The sequence below is a fragment of the Furipterus horrens genome, unplaced genomic scaffold (assembly GCF_987537825.1).
Source record: "Furipterus horrens unplaced genomic scaffold, mFurHor1.1.pri manual_scaffold_9, whole genome shotgun sequence".
Classification (NCBI taxonomy): Eukaryota; Metazoa; Chordata; class Mammalia; order Chiroptera; family Furipteridae; genus Furipterus; species Furipterus horrens.
The window spans coordinates 30291076-30305509 of NW_028327179.1; the positions used below are offsets into that span (position 1 = coordinate 30291076).

General features: G+C 38.9%; 1 protein-coding gene across 1 annotated transcript in view; it reads right to left on the reverse strand.

Annotated features, from left to right (window-relative positions):
* Positions 1–548: 548 nt before the first annotated feature.
* ASB4 (ankyrin repeat and SOCS box containing 4) overlaps positions 549–14434 on the reverse strand; it is a 53731-nt gene continuing 39845 nt past the window's right edge. The window contains exons 3-5 of the mRNA XM_090287835.1: positions 10308–10798; positions 2796–2909; positions 549–1415 (exon numbers count right to left, since the gene is read on the reverse strand). Of these exons, the coding sequence (XP_090143961.1) occupies positions 1227–1415; positions 2796–2909; positions 10308–10798 (794 nt within the window). The 3' untranslated portion in view covers positions 549–1226. The remainder of the gene's footprint in view (positions 1416–2795; positions 2910–10307; positions 10799–14434) is intronic.

The window sequence follows — 14434 nt, forward strand, 5'->3', positions numbered from 1 at the left end:
GAACAAAAAGTGAAGCAAGTTGGCCTCATAACCCATGAGATCCAGACGTTCGTAATCTGTACTTTTCTTTCTGCAAACCACTAACTAACAAGCCTGTCTAACATACTTATCTTTCCAATTTTTTCTCTTACTATTTTCCAAAAGGTCTTCTTATTTGCCTTCTGTAACTAGTCATTGCTACCAAAGTGCTCCTTAACTTCCAGCTAAAATGCTCTGAAGTGTCAGTTATACAAAAAGACCAATGTCATCAAATAAAGCCTTTCCCTTCACACTACACAGGAAAACATACTAAAATAAAACAATACAGATCTAGGTGGTCAGAGAAACTCAGAGTGATTTTATTTCCACTTACAATAGCAGGAGACCCTCCCACTTCACACAATCCTTTCACTCTTTGTCTTCGTGCTTAAAAGAAAACCACTCTTCATGTCAGAAACATGACTTTGAAAGGCAAGCACTAAGAATGAGTCACCACCTGTACTCTTGCCCCTGACATTTGAGGTGGCAGTTCTGTGCTTGTATGTCGGATCCTCTGCTAAATGGTAAGATCCTGGAGGGCAGGAGTCCTTGCTTCAGACTCATCTTTGCGTCTCCAGTTTCTGGCTCAGAGAGGGTGTGTTGAAATGTCCATTTCTCACTATTAAGTGGCCTGGTCTTTGTTTTTCATTTCTAAGTTGACTCAAAGATCTCCTGGTTTGACTATGCACATGTGTTTCTTCACTAAGAAAAAGTTGAGGAGCTTGGTGTGGGAATAGGAATCGGCAAAATGAGCAGCTGTAATTTCTAAGTGGGAATGGAGGGAAGGCACCAAGACTAAGAGGCCGATCACATAGGCTGCTATTTTGCAAACTCAATGGTAATGTAAACTTATCAATGATAAGGGAGGTTGGTTGTAAGAAACTGGGTCCCCTTTCAAATGAGATAATATAGGAAAATTTTTTACAAAAATGTATCAGGCATCTAGTAAGAGCACCTATCCATGTTAGTTATTACTGTTCTGTCTGTACCTTCTGGATACCTTCTTGTCTTTGAAAATGCCTCAACTTTACTTCCTGCTTATTTCCCCTCATCACAGAACCCTAAAATTAATGACAGAGTGTTTGTAAAATGTTTTGAAATCCCTGAAGTGTTACAATCAACCCATGTACCATCTTATTTACATAAACTGTGTCTCCCTGGTGAGTCCACTTAAATATATGGGACTGGGAACCTCTGTCTCATAAGACTTAATAAATGATTCCCTCTGGCTCTAACAGCAAGTACTTTTTCAGTGACAATGGGAGGGGAAGCAAAGGAATTACTCTGTGACATCTGCTGTGTAATGCTCTTCGAATAGCACATCTCGATAAATGCATGAGAGTCCTTGGAGAGTTACTGCACACAGTGAAGAGAGAGTGATAAAAATCCCAGTATCTCTGAAAAAGAAGGGAAGACAGGTCATAGTCAGAAATGCCCCACAGTTTTCACCAATAGAAATCAGTAATGATGAATTTAGGCCCAACTTTATACACAATGGTAGCTTTCTAGGGTCTCAAAATTGAGGTGTCTAGGAACTGAGGGGGTTGTATGTAAGGAGGTAAATGAGAGGAGGGAGTGTAATACTCTACACTTCAGAACCCAGGGAATGAGATAAAATACACTTATGTGAACTGCCTGGAGCAATGTAAACCAAAATAGCAGTTATAAATTAGTCTAAATATTATCCTCAACTCTTTCTGTGCCTAGTATGACCCATACATTTAGCTATTTTATCAATGGATAAGGCTAAAGCAGGTTAAGTAATACTTAAAAGGTAAGATAGTTAATAAATAGCAGAATAAGATTGAACCTGTCATTGGCCTCCAAATCCAATGAGCTTTGCACTCTGTCCCTGATAGCTCTCCACACGTTGAGGACAGCCCGTGTCTGCTAAAATTCAGAACAGGAGGCTCGAGGGAAGACCTGGCAGCAAAGTCTGTACCTAGAGTGAGGACTCAGCTTTGTCAATAACTTTCTTTATGACTCATCACAGGATTTTTGATTCAGATGACCCTTGAACAACACAGACATCAGAGGTGCCAACTCCCCATGCGGATTCGGAAATCCACATGTAACTTTTGTTTTCCCCCACATTTAATTACTTATAGCTTACTATTGACCTGAAGTCTTACCAATAACATAGTTGATTAACACATATTTGGTATGTTATATGTAATACATACTGTATTCTTACAATAAAGCATTCTAGGGAAAAGACATTGTTATTAAGAAAACCTTAAGGAAGAGAAAATACATTTACAGTACTGTACATATTTATCAATACCATAAGTTTATATCATCTGTTTACAAGATGAAAAAAATCCATGTATAAATAAATGGACCCATGCGGTTCAAACCCATGTTGTTGAAGGGTCAGCTGTACTCAGTTTCCTGCCTACTAATAGCTTCAAGATATTTTAAAGTGAATAAAACAATCTACATGAAACAATTCAATCTTCTGGTAAAAATACTATATGAGAAATCTCAAATATTATTACTTAATTAACCTAAATTGATGGAAGAAAGTAGAGCTGGAAGCTTTATATAATTGTTCAACTTACCCTTAAATGGACAAATCTCCCAAGACATTCCCAAGTGCTACATACTTGATGCATCTGTACAGTTTCATGCCTTGTTTTTATAATACTTTGTCTCACATTCGGGGAGACCTTAAAAGCGTTCTCTAAGCCAGTTTTTTAAATTAGAATTTTCTGCTCTTCCATTGCAGTCTGGAAGAACTTTATAATGAAAACCAGGGAAGTGAGTGGATTCTTTACCTCCAAGTCATCCTCAGGGATAGCCCTTTTCCACTTCACATTCCACCTGATGTGTTCATAGGCATTGACTACAACTTCGATTGCTTTGGGACAAGAATGGCAAGCCTGTATCACCTGCAGATGAAGCATAAAATTTCACTTGTTTACTGCACATATATGATTCATTTATTCCACTTACAGAGACATCATGAACTTATGAGCCTATTAGATTCCTTGGAGCCCTGAAATGCTTTTGAGAAGTCTCATGCCTTTGAGCATTCACACTCACTGCCAGCCCCCCCATGGCAGAGCATCAGGTGTCCCTTGAACACTGTGAGCAAAAGCACAAAGGAATAAACAAGGGTATCAGGGCAGAGAGCAGGGAGGAGACTGAATGGGATGCATCCAATGACTTCCCACCTGGCATTACCGTTAATCATGAGAATGAAGGGGAACTGGAGCTTTGAGAAAGAATAAGTGGGGCCTAATGACTAATCAGATACAGGGAATAAAGAATGCAACTTTGAAGTCTGAGATCAAGGACAGACAAAGGGGCCACTGATTGAAATGAGAAATTTGGGAGGGCAGACTAATTTGGAAATGAGCAGATAATGAGCAGGAGGGTATTTCATATGCAATGCTTTAGTTGCAGTCAAAAATGTGCATGATAAATGCTCCAAGAGCAGGCCAAGGTGAAGGTCATCTGTGCACTATCAAAGGATGTGCTGGCTAAAGCTATGGGGCTCAGTAATCCTCCAAGTGGGTATAAATGGAAGAGACAGAGGACCATGATCTCAGGAATTTGAAGCTACCAACATAAGGTCACTGAGTGTATGGTTGGGAAGAAATGTGCAATAATATTATACAGTGTTTCCACCATACAGACACAACAGGTGCAAATAACATCAATGGCAGAGACATGTAGAGTAAACTAATTAGGAGATAAAGTGTTTTGAATATTTGTTATCTTTGCTTTTAGTATACTTGGATGGTTTACATGATATAATTTTGACAATGGTTGTGTTTAACAATGAGCACACAAAATTTAACAATCAGCTCTCATGAGCTGCTGGGAGCCAATGCCAGCACACAGCTGCTTCCAGCTGTCCCATCTTTAAGAAGCACACTCATAAGCCATTGCAGACTGAACATATTGAAGCACCAAACTAGTGAAGGCATCAGAATCATCCTGTCCAGTGGCTGGGTCCAAATAAGCACAACATAAATACTTGTTTAATGAGAGGATCCATTCACATACGTAGTCTGGGCACAGTGCACAAAGCTAAACTGCTGACTGTGGCTTTTTCAGCCAGGTCTGAACAAAGAGAGTAATCTGATATCATCAATCCATAAGAGGGGAAGCAGGTGGGCTGGAGCGAGAGTCCTATTGCTATGGGACCTCTGAAGAGTCAGCATTTCCGAGTCTACAGAAAGTGTAACTCAAAGGATTTCTGTCTGAGTATATGGCTGTCAGGGTTGGCAGGTAATTTTCCAGGACCTTGGTCTTGGAAAATTGAGACAAATGGGGCTGCTCTTTTCTCTGTAGCTGAGATGAGGGCAGCATATATGTAGCAAAAAGACAGAGAAAACCTGAGGCTGACTAATTGCTGTGAATATTAGTTATAAACTATGATCAGAGTACCACAGAATGTTACAGTTGCAAGGGGTCGTAGAGATTATCCAACCCACCTAATTTCAAATTAAGGAAATTGAAACCCAGAGAGGCACAGTAGGAGGAAGCATGGTCTTGCGTTTTCTTCATCTGAATTTAGTGCTCTTCCAAATATATTCTCATTATCTTATTTTAATGCGTAGGTAATGACCTGTGAAATGTTTTAAGGACACAAATCCCATTGCACAGATATTTTAAAACAAGAAACACTTTCTTCCATAATGATTTTAGGTTGCATCTTGTTGAAATTTCAAAAGAATTCCCTTGTGAATGTAAAGATGTTGCTAATCATATGAAAATAGCATCCATTCAGACCTCCATATGCATTCTTCTCTAACGACCCCCACATACATCCTTTCCAGACACAGATGAGCCATGGTGAGAAGTATGCTGGTAATCACCTAAGCGACCCAAAGATAAAGATTTACATTTAAGAATTACCAGTACAGGGATGATAGCTGAAATTAATCCAAGGATTGAATCAAGAATATACTTACGCTAGAATTGTAAAAAAAAAAAGCATGAAGAAGTCAAAAAGTTTGTAATGAGGTTCCGCACATGGTTTAGTTGTCTGCTCAGAAAACTGATTACTATGCTCTGCATAAATTCCCAGGCCACACTCATTCTTCATGAAAGTTACCTACAGTGGATACATGTAAAGATGCAGTGCCCTCACACCCAACACAGGTACTTTGTCCCCAGGTGTTCCTTACCTCTACCTTCTTGCCAACACTGAGGACACAGAAAAGATGTGAATACTTTCCTCCTACAACATATCACCTACTTCCCAACTAAGGTTTCCAGATTTAGCAAATAATAATAGGAAAGGTTGTCCAATTAAATTTGAAATTCAGATAGACAACAGTAATTTTTTAGTGTAAGTATATCCCCAATATTACATGGTACATATTTATATAAAAAATTACTTGTAATTTATCTGAAACTCAGACTTATCTGAGCATCCTGTATTTTATCAGGCAATCTTATTCCCAGTCCCTAGTTGAAAGTATTCGACTACATTATGGATACAGGAATGTACTTTATTCAGAGGTTAGAAGCCTACCTTCACATATTTGGTGCTTCAACTTGCACCTGGCCTAATCCCATATATCACAGGGAGATAACTTCTCGCTTTCATTAAGGTAAAAAAAAAAAATCAAGTAGTTCTTAACTGGCAGTCTTTAGATGCCCAAGTCCAAAGCTCCCACTGCTCTCATTAAGTTTTGCTGACACCAATTACTAAATTTTCTGCTGACACAAGACAGGTCTCACAGCATGAAGGGCTCCTTCAGCCTGACAACCTGCCAGCTATCTTCACTGACACGTCAGGCTTCTTCCAGAACTAAGACAGCTAGACACACCTTCTTTAGGCCTCCATAATTATCTCACAAAACAATGACAATAACAGCAAAGAAAGACCCTTAAGAGATAGCAAACTCTAAATCAACCCTAGATGCTGACTACCGAGAACCTTGAGAAAGGACTGGTGTGGACCCAGATGGGAGAAGCTTCTGCTTCCTTTTTCCAGTCTAAGAAACAGAAGATGCCCAAAGACCTTCGCTTTCTGTGTGACTCTGGTATCTCTTCCTTCATGGAAGAACAATCGATCAAAGAAACCTCTTTCTACAGTGGTGGCAACTGGAGAGACTTTTAGATATCTTGCCTCATCTGACACCTAAAAACATAGATTGCCAAGTAGATTCAAGATAAATTTCCTTACCACCTTTCCAATACAAGTAGCAACTCTAAGCTACATCAACAGAAAAATTCTAAAGCTACTTCTGCCCTTTTATATTAATTTATTCATGTGCAGAAAAGGTACTTGATAATCAAAGTGACTTCTTGTACCATGGGCTTCACATACAGCATTGTTCAACAGCAAAAATCATCCTCACCTCCCCCAAAACCCTCACATACCTCGCCATTGCCTAGAAAAATGTCTTTCTTGCCCTACCAGAAAACCCAATCTTGGCTCCCTGGGGTGTCGCTTCTTTTTGAATTATGCTGAGAGAAAGAAAGAAAAAAAAATCAAATGTCCTTTTGTACCCTGGAAAGCAATTGCAGACCATATAATTCTCTTTCCCCTGTTATGTAATTTATACATGGGCTTTCAGTGAAATAGACCCTCTACAGATGTGCTTTGTATTTGACAGACAGCATCTTCAGCTTTGACCTTATTCCTTGTAAATAAGGCAACCAAATTCCCTGTCCACAAAAGAACAAAACACCTTATCTTCTGGATAAATGAGTCAGTCATTTACTTGTCATACAGATGACTTTGTCTTTGGAAAGTCGGGCTACAGAGTGGTTGTTCTAAATCACCATGAAGCATCTGCACAATAAATTGAATAAGTTTCCTTCCGTTTTCCTTTGGAAAGGGACCAATCCCCTTATGCTGTTGGTAGCAACAAAATGTTTATGATACCAGCCATCCACCAGTGGCCACTATCACTATTCTAAACCTCTTTAGCATATGGACAGACTAGAGGAACTCGGGAACAAAAAAGAACTCATAAGAACATGCTAATGGTACACAGAGCATTCCTTGGAATACATAATTGTAGGCCTACTTTACGAGTTAATGGAGATGCCCAGGACTACAGGAGAGACTCTTGCAGTGGACCAATTGTTCATTCTGGGTGGAGGAGGAAAGGAAGCAATCTTGTTGAGCAGCATTACTGGGCTCAATAATTTCCATGCCTTACTCACCTATTCCTTAGACAATCCTGAAAAGTTGACATCTTTACCTTCATTTTTCAGATGAGAAAATTGGGATCTGAGAGACTGAGGAACTTGTTCAAAAACCATACAGCAAGTGTCCAAACCAGAGCTGCACTGCTGACCACGCCGTTGCTCCCAGCCCTGCTCGTTGCTCCCTCTCAGGGAACTGCTTTTGTGAAAAGGACCTGGGGACCTTCCTCACATTTACAAGACTTCTTACTAGAGAACAGAAACTGTTTGAAGGCTCATTCTCCTTTATCTGGCTCTTCCAAGAGAATGACAAGAGAGAGGGTCTTTTAGTTACTTCTGCAGAGACCTGTTTCATTCACAGTCCACCAGCAGTGAGTTTCAGAATAAAGTTCAACATTCGGTCTCTAAACAGCCTCAGATATTGTCTCTCCTGGTTGGAAAGGCCCCTGTGGGTAAACCAAACCCAGGAGCACTGATTCCACTATTCAGCTGCATGTAGTAATAACAATAGTTACAGCCATCAATTGTTTAATGCATGTGGCTTTCCATACCATATTCATGATGAAGACTTTCTAATTTGTACCTCCGACCAGGACCTTTTCCTGAACACCAGATTCGTACATCAGACTGCCTACTTCATATTCACTTGGATGAATAGTAGGCATCTCAGTCACAACAGAACCCCTGATCTTCTCAAAATCAGCTCCACTGCCTTGTTTCTGTCTCAGGAAATGTCCCCTTGATTCTTTACATTTCTAGGGTGAAAATCCTTGAAGTTATCCTCGACTCCTCTCTTTTTTTCTCACAGCCCACAAATAATCAATCAGCAGAACTCACTGACTCCCTCTTTAAAACACGCTATGAATCTGACCACGTTCACCATTTCCACTGTAGGTGTAAGCCACCATCCTCTCTTACCTAGATTTTTGCAATACCTTTGCTCCCACCTAGTTATTGTCCAAAAGGCCATCAAAAAGATCACTGTGGACTATAAATAAGACTATATACATCCCAACTCAAAATCCTTCAGTGACTTCCTCTCTCATTCAGTGTAAAGAACCAAGGACGTAACCACGGACTACAGGGCCATGTATGTGCTCTGTACAACCACCCACATGCTCTGTACAACCACCCACATATACACCTCTGACCTCTTCCTAGTTACTCACTCTACTCCTGCCACTCTGGCTTCCTGCTCTTACTCAGACATGCTTAGCTCTCTCTGATCTCAGGTTCCTTGTACCTGTTTTTTCTTATACCTGAATGCTCTCCCCTCCATTCTGGTATTCATATGACTTGCTCCTCCATGTTCTTATTTTCTCTAATCACCTTTGTAAAAGAGCACATATACAAACTAAAAAAAAAAAAAAAAAAAAAAAAAAAAGAGGCATTCTCTTATTTTCTTTACCTTTTTTACTTTTCTCCATTGCACCGAACAGGTCAGAGAATATTTATTTGTTTGTTATTTTGTTTTTTTTCCTGTCTCCCACTAGAGAGTGTATTTCATGAAGGCCTTTTTTATTATTGTTGTTCATTGTTCTATCTTCAGCTCCTAGAACAGTGCCTGGCACATAGTAGATGTTCAGTAAATATTTGTCAAAATAAATAAGTGAATGAACTTAACCACTTACTCTCTGTGACTTTTGGAAAGTATCTCAATGCTATTACCTTTTAAATGAAGATAATGCCAATAGTTATCCCAGAAGTTACTATAAAAGTAAAATGAAATCCGTATAAAGCCTATTTAGAACTCAACAAAGGACATGTTGTAACATCATTATTTATTTTTGTATTCCTCATTGTCATAATCACTTGGAACCCTCTATTAAAAATTTTATAAAGTTCCAGAACATTTTGAGTATTACATATAATTCTAAGGGGGAAATGACTTAATCATCCATTAAAAAACTGACAACCAAGAAAAAATCCCTTACAAGATGACAAAATTCATTGATGCCATATCTACACCTGAACATTCCAGGGGTTGCCTGTCTGGAACTTCCTCTGACTGAGAACCCGCCCCTTAAATTCTTTATTGAAAATTTTCTCCCAACTAACCCTCACAGTGCAGAACCTCAGACTAGTCTGATATTTTACCAAGGGAGAAGGTAGAATGTAGCTGTGAATTTAGTAAAACTCTGTCAATTAGCTTCCTGTGGCCCTACATTACTTAGCTGGTTTATACCTGAAACTCCTATGCTTCTTGTTAATTAATTTTTTAGAATGAGTGATAACCTAGGTATGGTGTCATTTGGTTTATTTTAAGGTGAAATATATTTTGGTTTCCAAATTAATTACTGTCATCAACCTAATTCCTCTACCTGTCACTTACTGTGGCATATTAAAGTGATCTCTTTATGTGTTTGTCTCTCCCACTAGATTCTAAGCTACTTGAAAATAGGTACCATGTCTTAGTCATATCAGCCTTGTTAGCATCTGGTCCCTGTTACCTATTAGAGATTATTAATAAATATGATTAAAAATAAAGACTATGCTGTGTGATATTACAAGAATAGGCACTAGCACCAAAGGATGTAAGGTTGAATCCTGGCACTGTCACTGGGTGAGGTTAGGCAAGGTCCTTAACTATTCTGTGCCCCGATTTCTTCCTTTATAGAATAGGGTAATAATATTGTTTATCTCATAGGGTGGCTTTAAGAATTAAATTTAAAAATGGAAAATTAAAAAATAAATAAAAATGTAAAGTGCTTATAACAGTGTGCTTAATATGTAGAATTCATTATATATAATAAGTTTAATTATTAATACTCAATAAACATTAGCTTTCACTAAATTGGAAAATTGACCCTTTCACGTCAACTTTAGATCAGACATCTTTAGATGAGACATTTTGCTCAAGAGATAGCAAGTGTACGCCTGTCTGACACCACCCACCTGCCCTGCAGGCTTAGAGTGACCTGATTGTTCTCAACTCAGTCCTTCAAGAAGCCACTGCCAGTTCATTGGTGTTCACACGAGACATGGAAGATTATCTGCCACTCTTGTTCTCACTCCGTACTCTCAGCCCCAGATTTCCCACAGACTTGGACTAGGACAAGATAGCTAGGGTTGTATGTGTAAATGAAAAGTCAGGAAGAGGGTCAGAAGTGGTTAGCTCAAAGATTCAAGTCTCAAACAAGCTTGAGTCCTTTGGAGGGACGCGGCCTCACCTTATGGAACTGTGGAGGGTATATCCGAGCAGCCCCGTGGTTCAGCAGCAGCTGGTAGCAGAGCTCAGGCTGGGCGGCGGGGCGCACGGAGGTGACCTTCAGCACGTACTGGATGGCAGCACAGCCGTTGATATCCATGAGATTGGCTTCAGCACCAGCCTCCAGCATCATGTGCATGAGCACGTGGTCACAGTTCCAGGCTGCCTTGTGGAGCGGAGATTTAAAGTCATCGTCCCTGGCGTTGACCTCGGCGTGGTAGTCAAGCAGCATGCGGCAGATGAGGTGGTGCTCCCTGCTGTACTCCTGCTCTTTAAAGCAGAGGGCCCAGTAGGTTGCGATAGCCAGGGGGGTCTCCATGTGGGCATTCACACTGTCCACTATGGCCCCGTGTTCCACATAGAAGGCCACTAGCTCTGAGAGGCCGAAGTGGGCAGCTGTGTGCAAGGGTGTCTCCTCATCCTGGTTGTTGGTCTTCACGTTCACGTTTGCCCCTAGAAAGGGAGATTGAGGAAGCCAATTATTTAAACTTATTTTGCTTTTATACCCAGGATTCATTAAACAGGACTTGAATGGCTGCTTCCTTGTTAACCACTGGCTGTCATCCATTATCTGTTTTCCCAAGTTCTATTTCTGGGCCCCATTGAAACCACTCCTTTGAAACAATAATGTCATCTCCTGGTCTACCAGCAAATGCACCCAGGTTGGGGTTGGGTGTGGCCCCAGGTGGGTGCGGGGAACAAAGGAGTTCAGGCCATTTGATGGGTTTTAGTTTTTACTCTTAGGTGGATTGGGAAATACAAAGTGATTCTTACGACTAATAGCTTTTATCAATAAAAATAGCCGATACCATTGAAAATAAAGGTTATATAGCACCCTTTGATGCTCTTACAAGTAGGTTTAAAAGTCATGAATTTCTTTGAATGTTTCACAAAATCATGTTTTTCTTCTTTTTCAAAGTAGAAAAACCTGAAATCTGGTCCAGGCAAATTTCAGTGACACAAACGTTGCCTAGCCCTCTCACTGATGACAGACAGCACTAGAGCTGCAGGAGCCTGTGAGGCTCCTGTGGAACACACCTGGGGAAAACACCAAAGCCACCAACACTTGGACCTCCAAACTAGCCTAAAGGTAATGTTTTTCTTTGAAAGGCTGGAAGCCAGTATTATAGAAATACCCATTGAAAGAAAGACAACGATGATTTAGAGACTAACATATTTGACTTATTGTTGACAACAGCTGTTAGAAATACAAAATTTTAGTACTTAGAAAGCTCCTTAGAAATTATTTAACCCAACCCACTAATCTAACATTATTTTTCTGATAGGAAGTGTTAAGTACTAGAATAGTCAACTTCAGGAGCTGAAATTTTCCTCCTCTGCCTAATTTAATGGTGTGAAACAAATAATTTCTAGGGGGCCTACTTAATTATCGACTCTACTGGAAATTCATATAGCTACTTCAAGTATAAATCTGGAGATACTTTATTATTATTATTATTATTATTATGTCAGCAACAAATATTTATTAAGTACTTATCATGTGCTACATTCTAAGCTAAATGCTTTTCATATACTGCCTTATCGAATTCCTAGTTAGCATTCTTTTACAATAGACATAATTTTTTCCCTGATTTTACAGATTAAGAAATTTGTACCTAGGCTAAATAACCACACCAAGCTAAGAAGTGAGAGGCTGGAAAGCAGGCAGCCCAGTTTCAAAATCTCTTACCACTGGGCTATTCTTTCCACTTCATTATTTTTCTAGAAAAAAAATTTCTCTGCTTTGCTCTCTTTTGGTATTCAAAACCTTGGAAGTAGTATAAAAATTATGTTGCATTTTGTTGATTAAAAAATATCATTCTCCATGTATTGCTCCTTTACACCCTTTTTAAATGGTGTCCTTTGATCACATAGATCATTTTTGAGAAAGGCAATGCTCCTACACACATGCTCAGTATCCTATATAAAATCAACCCCAGTGAGGTTTTCCAGAGCACATTGCTCTGTAAACTCTGAGACTGTCAGTACCCTAACTTGTAGAAAGCAGAATTATAGCCAAAGATTGTCATTCATAAAGCCATCTGTGTTCATCAGTATTCTGCCCCAGGGAAGTCCTGGGTCATGTCTCCTTTCAGGTCAGCCCTTCTTTTCTCTGGGGTGAAATGCAATGAATAAGAATGTCTTCCCAGAAGCCATATTCAGGGTCACTTCAAACACTGGAGAATTTCCAGGAAGGAAAGGAATCAAAGGGTCAGGATGAAAATTTTATAGGCTGAATCAGAACAAACCACATTCTTTATTTTTAAATGTACTTGGACATGTACAATTGATCCTTGACCTTTTGGTACAACTAGGTAGTCTGCAGTTTTCCTTTCTGAATAGGAGATCCTTATTTTTATAGTATTTCTATTGCATCTTTGAGTGACTTTATATTTCCAGGGGATTTATATAAAGTAGGATGATTCAACTATTTGTTAATTATAGATTTTGTGATTTATTCAAGAAATTAGAGACCATAAACATAAATTCTAGGGAAATTTTAAAAATATGTTTTTAGTGCAAAAATACAATGTATTAGTTTCCTAGAGTTGTTCTAACAAAGTACCACCAACTAGGTGGCATAAAACAACACAAATTTATTCATAGTTCTGGAGACTAGAAATTCAAAATTAAGGTGTGGGCAGGTTTGGCTCCTTCTTAGGGCTTTAAGAGAGAATCTGTCTCATGCTTTTCCCCTAGCTTGTGGTGATGGCAGGCAATCCTTGGTGTTGGTGGCCTATAAATATCACTCCAAGGTCTACCTGCATCTTCATATGGCATTCTGTCTCTATCTTCACATGACTGTCTTCTTATAAGGACACAAGTCATAGTGCAGTAGAGACCCATCCTGCTCCTACTCATCTTCACTAACAATATCTGCAACAGCCCTATTTCTGAACAAAGTCACATACAGAAGTGTTGGGGACTAGGACTTCAATATACCTTCCTTTTGAGGAGGTCAGGGGGAGGGGATACAATTCAACCCATAACATATAATATACATTACATACTATATAAAAATACACATGTGCAGTTTTTAAAAAGCCATCACTCATGTAATCATATCTCAGGTCAATAAATCAAACACACACAAAAAAGACAAGGAAATAAAAGAAGAGAAAAGGAAAGAAAAGAAATCAAACACTTTCTGACCCAGAGAATCCCTCCACTTTCCTATGTGTCTTTTTCTATTACAACTCCTCCATCTTGTCACAGGTAGTTATTATCCTGACTCTTATGATACTCATGTCCTTGCATTTTTTATAGTTGTATCACCTTTGTTTATATCTCTAAACAAAATAGTTTGGATTCATTCACTTTTGAATTTTATATAAATGGATTAATAAACACATTGTTTTATGAGTTGCTTCTTTCACTCAACCTTTTGTTTGCGAAAATAATTTATGTTGTGATGTTTAAGTCTCATTTGTTCATTTTATTGTGTTCTACCTCATAGCACAAGTAACCCACAATTCATCCATCCACCTGGTGATGGGCATTCCCAGTCTCTGGTTATTCCAAACACAGCTGCCATGAGCATTCCTGTAGATTTTGTACCCTGGGGCTCACGTGCAGGGGTTTCTCTGGGTTCCTTACCTGTGAGTGGAATTGTTGGGCTGTTGGGCATGCATATCTTCAGCTTCCGTAGATGGTATCAAACAGGTGTTGTACCAGTTTCCACTCCAATAAACCATGTGTGAGGGTTTGCATTGTGCCACATTCTTGTAAACATTTGGTATTTTCAGTCTATTTAATTCTAGTCAGTCTGGTGGGTATATAGTGACATACTGTGTTTAAATGTTTGCTTTCCTAGTTAACAATTCGGTTAGCCATATTTTCATATTTTTTGACCTACATTGCCTTTTACTTACTATTATAAGGATTTCCATGTTTTATTTAATTATTTTAAATATCATTAAAAAATACATAATATTCCATAGAGTGAGTTTGCCTTACAGTTGGGTATAAAGATTTTTTTTTAAGTTTTGATCTTGTGATTAATGCTACAATTAATAAATTTATGTGTAAACTTTAGGATTATTTCCTTGGTATAAATTCCTCCCAAAGTAGAGTCATTAAACTGAAACA